This window comes from Quercus robur, chromosome 11 (assembly GCF_932294415.1).
Source record: "Quercus robur chromosome 11, dhQueRobu3.1, whole genome shotgun sequence".
NCBI lineage: Eukaryota > Viridiplantae > Streptophyta > Magnoliopsida > Fagales > Fagaceae > Quercus > Quercus robur.
The window spans coordinates 46,166,836-46,175,082 of record NC_065544.1 but is presented as its reverse complement, the minus strand read 5'-3'; the positions used below and the strand labels follow the sequence as shown (position 1 = coordinate 46,175,082).

Below are 8,247 nucleotides of genomic sequence, written 5' to 3'. Positions count from 1 at the left end.
GATGACCGCTATTGAAAATGTCTCACAAATTGATAAAATGATTGTGCCCTCTGTATCTTGAATTTATAAGCTCATATTCAAAGATGATATTAAAATCATTCATCTTAGGCAGAATGGCAGTTTAGGCTGCAATATGTGGTAGTGGTGGTGGCCAAGTGGTGGTTTTTGCAACCGACAGTTGGTGCTGGCAACGATGAAAAACCCAAGTTATTAATTAAAAACATGAAAGGGGATGGATACCACTTTAGACAGAAAATGCTGGCCACAGTCATGAAGGCTCAACATAAAAATATCTAATATGCTTCAGAAAAATATAGAAAATGCTCTCCATTCTTTTTATCATTGGGGTATTGTGACAGCCACTAACATAGTTGCCATTCCTGTTAAAGGCATTAGGAAAACCAGTTTAATGTAAAACAAAATCAAACAGTTCAGCTGTAACTTGCAACAATGTCACACTACACAAAGCAAGAAAAACAGAACAGCATGCATATTCTTCTTCCATGAATAAAATTGGCCCTTTGCCAAGTTGCAAGAGTCACCTAATTCAACAGCTGAAAGTACCACAACACCACTTCAAGGCATAAGACAATTAACATTAAACAGCAATTCACATGATTTTTAACCAAACAACAGTGCATTTCCAAAACCACAAAGCTACTTTTTCTTTTCTATCTAAAACCCATTGTTCCTTGTACACAGACATTTATCACAGACAAGGCTGATTCTAGTAACAGTAATGAAAAACTGCCTGTACAAAGACATGTTACATAAACTTCGGTGATTCTAAGAGCAATCAGAAAATTGTCACATGCCGTTATGCATCTAATCCGACATAGCCAGACTCCATTAAGGTATGCTATACAGGTGCTTCCTTCACACAGGAAGAGAAGTTAGCAAACGCAGTCCAAAATGGATTACTGAAAAAAGCATAAAAACCTGTTGTTGCTTTCGAGCAAGCATCATACTTACACTACTTTTAAGTTCCTGAAGATACACAAACTAAGTATGAACAGATGAAGATTCTCACTAAGGCAGACAGAAAGTGAGAAATACTTCAGCCTACTCCAGTGCTCAGACCTAGAATGATGCTAGGATCTACCTGAAAAAAATAAATAGAAAAAAAAGTTAGGGCATAACTATTTAGCATTCAAATATGGATCGTGACAGTGGACAAAAGATGAACATGCATACGAACCTTTTGTACAGAACCCTTACATCTTCCCCTAACTGTGGACTTTCCAAGAAGTCATCACCGCACTCATTCACACCAACAGTCTCCACTTCAAAATCCCGATAACCACAATACTCATTCCATTCGAACCACATCTTTGAAATTAATTCCTTCTTAAAGCAAGTGCTGTGATCTTCCTCCTCAGGTGAATCAGCAGCTACCAATCTATATGCAAACACTTTCTTCTTTTGACCTGGGCGAAATGCACGACCTATTGCTTGGCGGGTCACAGACGGATTAAGATGAACATCCAGTATTATTATGCGGGATGCCCCAACCAAAGATATACCCTCACCACATGCCTTGATCGAGCCAAAGAATACTTTGGCATCAGGGGAATTGTTAAAGCGCTCCATGGACCATTCACGATGATCAGAACTTGATTCACCTGAAATCACAAAAATTTCTTTTCCGAGAATCCAACCCTTCATTTGCACTGTTAATCTCTCCAGAAATTTTAAGGGTAGGAGGTACTGACTGAAAACCAGTAGCTTCTCTCCAGCTGACTCACATAAACTAAGTATATTAAGAAAGAATTTAGCTTTCACTCCATCTCTGACATCTAATTTCCCTATCATCTCATCCACTACATGATCAGCTGTGGCATGATTCTCTGAGAGAGTATTCAACTTTGGGTGAAGATAGACAGCACTTCCAACAGAGCTTATCTTGAACTTCCTCGCCAACTTCTTTAATTTCTGAACTTCATGCTTCTGTCTTGAACTTAGATTCAGTACTACAGTGAAGTCAACAAGACCAGGAAGCTCATCTAGGAAGTCCCCTTTATAGTAGTGAAGGATCTTGCCAGTCATCTCGCGCAGATCTTGTATAACAGCCACTTTCCTTCTAAAATCTTTGTCCTTCTGTAAAGTGTGTTCAACCGAGTCATAAAATGCTGCATCAGCACCTGCTTTGAACTGCTTTCTTGCACCTGGTATATCAACTCTACTCATGATGCGCTTAACAACAGAACGAGAGGTTTCCAATCGCAAAAACTTTGGTCGAACAAGATTGACTATGTTGAACACCTCTTTGACATGATTTTGATAGAGGGTTCCTGAAAGCACAACCTTTCTAGGTGTCTGAACTTTTGCAAGGGACTGCAACACATCAGTGTTCTCATTTCTTGGAGTGTGTCCTTCGTCCAGAACAAGAATCGAAGGAGCCTTAAGAAGTATTTCTTGACACGAAGCAGAGATATTGCTGGTTCCATTGTCACAAACAATAGTTGAGAATTGTTTGTACCCTAGAAATAGGATACTCTTATTCTCTACCCACTTATTCAACACCTCCAGTTGCTGAGATCGATTATCTGCTTTGACAGTGTAAAAGTCATACAGTGGAATATCCTCTACTTGCCATGTCTGGAACTCCTTTTTCCATGTTGCCAAGATTCCTTTCGGAAGCACGACCAGTGGTCTAGCATGTGGATACTTTCCCAGGAAACTTTGCATAAAACTGATTATCATAAATGTCTTTCCGGATCCAGGAGCATGGGCCAAGATACAGCCCCCAGGATTATCACCCACCAAATTGCTAACAAGAAAATTGAAACCCTCCATCTGATGAGGTTTCATTTGCTTTGTATGCCTTGGATGGGCAGAGATTTCAGCTAAAATCAGATCATCTTCCGAAAATTTAACTCCAACTACCTCGGTTGAGTCTCTGTCTTTACCATTCCGAGAATCAGAACTGTATGTTCGAGTACTTCTTTTGACCTGAAATAAAATGGAAACCATGATCAAAAAGGCTATTGGATTCCTAAAAGAGGACATTAGTTAACAAGGCATCAAAATATCCCAATATGGATTCAAGTATATCCATTTATTACTGATAACTTTAATTCCAAAACCAGAAGTCAATAATATTAAGCATCAATGAACATATCATTTTTATCATAAAAATAACTGCAACTATAACACCAGTATTTAGATATTACCAAGGGAGAGGGGGGGGGGGGGGGGGGACCACAAGTTGGAACATCCAATTGCAATTTGAATTCTAATTCCATGCACAGAGTGCTGGTGCAGCCAAATTGGCAGACTAAAGGAGTCAAGTAGTGTAAAAATTAGAATATATACATCAAAAGAAAATCTCACCTTATTGTACTGGAACTCAAATATCGTCTCAATACCTCTGTCAATAACCCCGCAAATGCGACAAACATAACCAAGATCATCCTTTAAAACAAAAGAATGTTCACAGTCCTCCTCACTTTCTCTTGCTTCTTCATCAGATGAAGGATCTGGAGCAACATCCTAGTGCACCATAAGATTAATTTAATATTAGTCAATAATGAAACTTTAATGAAAAGTCATTTATAGGCAAAAAAGTACTTCTCCAGTCATTTACAACCATGTGGTCATTTTCTTTTTCTTTTTTGGTAATGTAAAGCATACACCTCAAAGTAGAACCTAAATTCTCAGGATAGGGTTATGAGTCATATTGCTGCAGCTTGTTCGGAAATTTCCATTCATAATGAATAAGCACAATTTGTCGTTAAGTTCTTGTTCCAAAATTTCCCCCTAAAAAAAACTTTGACTTTCAAACCAAAATATAAATGTATAGACAAACTATAAAAGAGCTTATGCAATGCAAAGATAGCTGAGAAAGAAGTACAGGAAGAAAGGCTTAATAAAAGAAAACAACTTCGATGTATGTTTGATTTATTAGCAATAAACACACATTTCATCTAGCAGAATTACCTGGTATTGACTTCTTTGCAGAAAAGTCTTTCAAGCTACATTGACCAAATCATTTTCTTTAGTCTATAATCAATATCTATGAGAGTCACTATTGACTTTTAACTAAACTGAAGCTGACAACTCATCTTTAATGTCTAACCCACCATTTTTCCTTTAAATTTCTAGGAGGTTTATGTGAAACAAATAGAAAGTCATATGCAAAACCATTTAAGAATCCTTAACAAACTTCAATAGTAAATCCAAAACCCACCATTATATTTCTTAGCTACCAATTCATGTAAGTCAACAATCCTAAACTTACGTTCTGGAATCTTTGTGAAGCTATAAACCAAAGGCATTGCGGCAAAGAGTTTTGGCATTATTCACAAAAAAGAGTGGATAAACAAGCTACATCTATCTTATTTTGGAGAAAAATAAAACTAATGGTAAAATGATAACAAAAATCCAAGTCATTCTTATTGAGAATGATTATACATTATCATACCTTTGAACATTCTAATGCCATTGACATCTCCTTCCAAATATCTTCTAGCCCATCATCTTCAGCGTCAGGATGATTGTCTTCATCTTCTATGCCAACATACTCACCTTTTTCTTTCTTAATTTCAAGTTCGCCTCTTGGTTCTTCTTGTTGAGCTCCACCTTTTGCGGTGTAACTACGTGCTTGAGCTCCACCTTTTGCAGGGTAACTATGTGATTGACCTCCACCTCTTGCAGAATGACTAGGTGGAGCACGGAAGTCCTGCCAGTAATGGAAGAATGAGATAAATAAATTACACTAAATTATGAAATTCTAGGAACTAAAACATGGTGTCCTTTTGATGATTTTGTCTATTAAATTTACAAATGGAAACAACACCTAAACTGAAGTGGAAATAACACTCAGCATATTAAAGATGAGATGAAATGAAATTTATGCAATAAATTACAAAATACAACAGATGGAAAGAAGAGTAACTTATATATTATAATTCACATGGTTGATATAAACTAGGAAAAGAAAACATACATAAAAAGACTTCCCAGGAAAAAAAAAGAGAACAGAAATTGAAAGCAGAACTAAATCATTAAAACACACCAAATTAAAGTTACAACACAGGTTAAGAATTAAAATATTCTTTGTTTGGGATGATCAATCAGCCTGAAAGCCAAGAAGGCAAGAACTGCAGGTTGCATTGACTTAAACAAAGAAACAGAATACAGATTGACCGGTAAGGCTTCAGGAGAATATATATTGGAAAATATCTGGTATTTTTTTTTTCTTTTATAAAGTGTTTTTATGTGGTAAAATATGCCAAGTATGTGATGTGGAAAATGTTTTCTGCTCTCAAAAAGCGAAGAAAGAATAACACAAAAAATTTTCAGGCTTTTTTCCATTGACTTGCTGTTTCCTCCCTACCAAACACCAAAAAATTTTAGAAAATTTAAATGAAGCATTTTTTAGACATAAAGATCTATAGTATCTTTAGTGGAAACATGAGGAATCATAGTGCTAAAGTGTTCACATACATGTTAGCCTAAGGCTTAGTTGTAATGTCCTTACTCCAATGATTTCCCCCTTTAAAAAAAAAAAAAATTCAGAAGAATAAATTATTATATTTTAAATAATAATAGCTTCATTTACAAAACTTCAGAAGTAACAAAATTTGAAATTTCAAAAAATTCAAAAAATTTTATTAAAAAAAGCTTTAAAATCATTTCATTCAACTCAGAGTAGTCCAAATTTGAAACCACTGCTTGTAACTCACCATTGTCTGATTATGTGTATATCATGCATGTTTTGATCATTATATTCATGTGTGTGTCCTTAAAATGAAACTCCATTAATACAAATGCAGGGTAGACTTACCAAAAAGTCCTTCATGAGAAACTGACCAGCTGGTTTTGGCAAGACAACCTCCTGGAAAGGAACAAAATGATTCTGACATCCATTGTCTTCCTCATCTGAGTCAATGACCACAACAGGATGTGATAATGCTTTAGCATCATTTACATGTTGTAGTGATATTGCTTTAGCATCATTTACAGTACAGTCATCCTCCAAATCAATGACATGGTTATCAGGCAAACGAGTAGCTTCTTTCGAAGCCTCTTTACTCTGGTTCTTTTCCGCTTCCAAGAATGTATTTGAAAGTGCAGGATACTTCGCAAAATACGGGTTCAGCGTCTGCATCTTTCTAGCAATGAGGGCTTTTATATCTTTCGTAACACTTCCATATTTACCACAGTCTATACTTTCCAGCAAGTTAGGGATAGCAAATGGATCGCTGTAATCAATAACTTGTGGAGAGACCTTTGGTTTCTTCTGTTCACTATCATCATGCTTGCTTGTAGAGAAGACTGTTCTACCATAATCCTTTCCATTACTGGACAACTTCCGTCTTTTATATTCAATTGTGTAAAACCCAGTTTTTGATACAGGTTGAACTATCATTTGTACAAACATAACAAACCATAATCAATGAACTATTGCTATCATAAAGTTAAGCATCAATGGAAAGGGTAGGGAAGGGAAATTATGATATGGGAAACACCACAAGCGCTTCTTTTCTAAACAAGTATATACTATAAACTTAGTTGTCAAAAAAAATCAATAGTTCAATAAATGTCACTGCATATAAGTAAGTTACGCACACACCCTGTGAGTCTTGAACCCGTGACCTTACCCTCCATCCCATTTAAGGGAGGAAGAAGCGCCATTTCTACTAGAGCTCATTAGCAACATCAAAGATTACTCTATACACAACAAAATAATCACACTTTTTCTTCGAAAATCTGTATGCACTTTATAGTTCACAAAATTAATTTCATAGTACATTTAACCCAAAAAAGGGTCTCTTGAATTTCAGCTATAACTCATTAGATAAGTGGAAGATCTCTATACAAAACAAAATAATCACACTTATAAATCACAGATTGTTTTAGAAGCTCAAGCTGTTATGAAATGGTGAATTTAATCATTTAACCATAATTCCAACACTTTCCCTCACGTGTGGGCACATATTTCCCCAACACGTAGAATTTAAACCACCCCTTGATCCCAAAAGCTTAAACTATAATTTAACCATAATCTAAGAAGCACGGACACAGGTATGGGCATTGGTACTTGTACAGGTACAACACGGGCAGTTTCTGGGGAAAAAAAAATTTTATATCGTGACAAGACAGGTACGACACCCCAAATGAAGAGTCCTTGTTTCCTATATCATAATTCTATCACACACTTTACTTTTCTTCAAAATACAAGTACACATTTTGTGGTTCAAAAAATTAATTCCAAAATATAGAAATACCTTAATCCAAAAATGGCTCTCCTGCATTTCAATTATAGTCATGGGTTCAAAATTTACATTTCCTATACTAGACCCCCACCTTCCTATAATTACTCTAATAACCAACCAAAAACCCCAAAAAATAAAAAATAAAAACACACTAAAAATAGAAAAAAAATAATCTTTAATAACCAAACAGAAATACAAAGTAAACAAACAGGTCCAAATTTATCTAAAATTCAAAGAAAATGAAACATGCAAATAGATAGAGAGAAAGTACCAATCGGAGTAGCGTGATTACTCGGCAAGATATCAATTGCTGGCTCCATGACTCACCAAAATTCACGAGAAACTCTCTGTGCAGAGAAAAAAAAAAGCAGTGTTATTACTTTGAAAAAAAAAAAAAATCAAATTGAAATTGAGGCGTCGAGAGAGAGAAAGAGAGATTACGATTGGAGCGAATATTTGACTCACATTTGCTTCACATACACACACACACACACACAGCGCTAGAAGTCTCTCTTTCTCTCTCTAAAACACAGTCAGATGAGAGAGAAAGAGAGAGAGAAGCTATAGGCTATGGTTACTCGTCTCTTTGGTGTTGTGTAGGCAGTGAACTCTCTCTCAACTCTGGCTAGTACTCTCTCAGTGTCTCGACGTGGAAAGCATCGCGCAGAGAGAGGGTATTGGGTGTGATTTGCTCGGACGGGTTAAGGGTGCGAGTGAGTTGCGCGGCGGGATTTTATTGGTGGAGTTTGGGATGTGACCAATGGGGATTGAGATGGAAAAGTCTCTTTTGGTATTGTAGTGTGTACGGTACCTGGATAATCGTGTAAAACGCGAGGAATTAGGTGTGTGTTTGTTGGGGAACCACGTCTCTTCCCCCGTTTGTTTGGGTCTCCAGAGAAGTGTGCTCTGGTCTCGGAGTAAAAGAGTTATCCATTCCAAATGAAATTAATATTTGGCATTCTATGAAGAAAAAATAAAAATAAAAAAATGACACAACAAATCCTAAGTGTGATAGAAAGTGTAGTAA

General features: G+C 36.3%; 1 protein-coding gene across 2 annotated transcripts; it reads right to left on the bottom strand.

Moving 5' to 3' along the window:
* Positions 1 to 561: 561 nt before the first annotated feature.
* Positions 562 to 8,006, bottom strand: LOC126707441 (protein CHROMATIN REMODELING 35-like). Of its 2 annotated transcripts, none has more exons than XM_050407076.1 (7): positions 7,662 to 8,006; positions 7,492 to 7,567; positions 5,789 to 6,366; positions 4,424 to 4,681; positions 3,334 to 3,492; positions 1,199 to 2,952; positions 562 to 1,102 (listed from the first exon to the last, which is right to left on the bottom strand). In XM_050407076.1, the coding sequence occupies exons 2-7, from the start codon at positions 7,538 to 7,540 to the stop codon at positions 1,099 to 1,101; spliced, it is 2,802 nt and encodes a 933-aa protein (XP_050263033.1). In that variant the 5' UTR covers positions 7,541 to 7,567; positions 7,662 to 8,006; the 3' UTR covers positions 562 to 1,098. The 2 variants fall into 2 exon arrangements, with proteins under 2 accessions (XP_050263033.1, XP_050263034.1); XM_050407077.1 differs by having other exon boundaries at positions 7,686 to 8,006.
* Between the last annotated feature and the right edge of the window lie 241 nt (positions 8,007 to 8,247).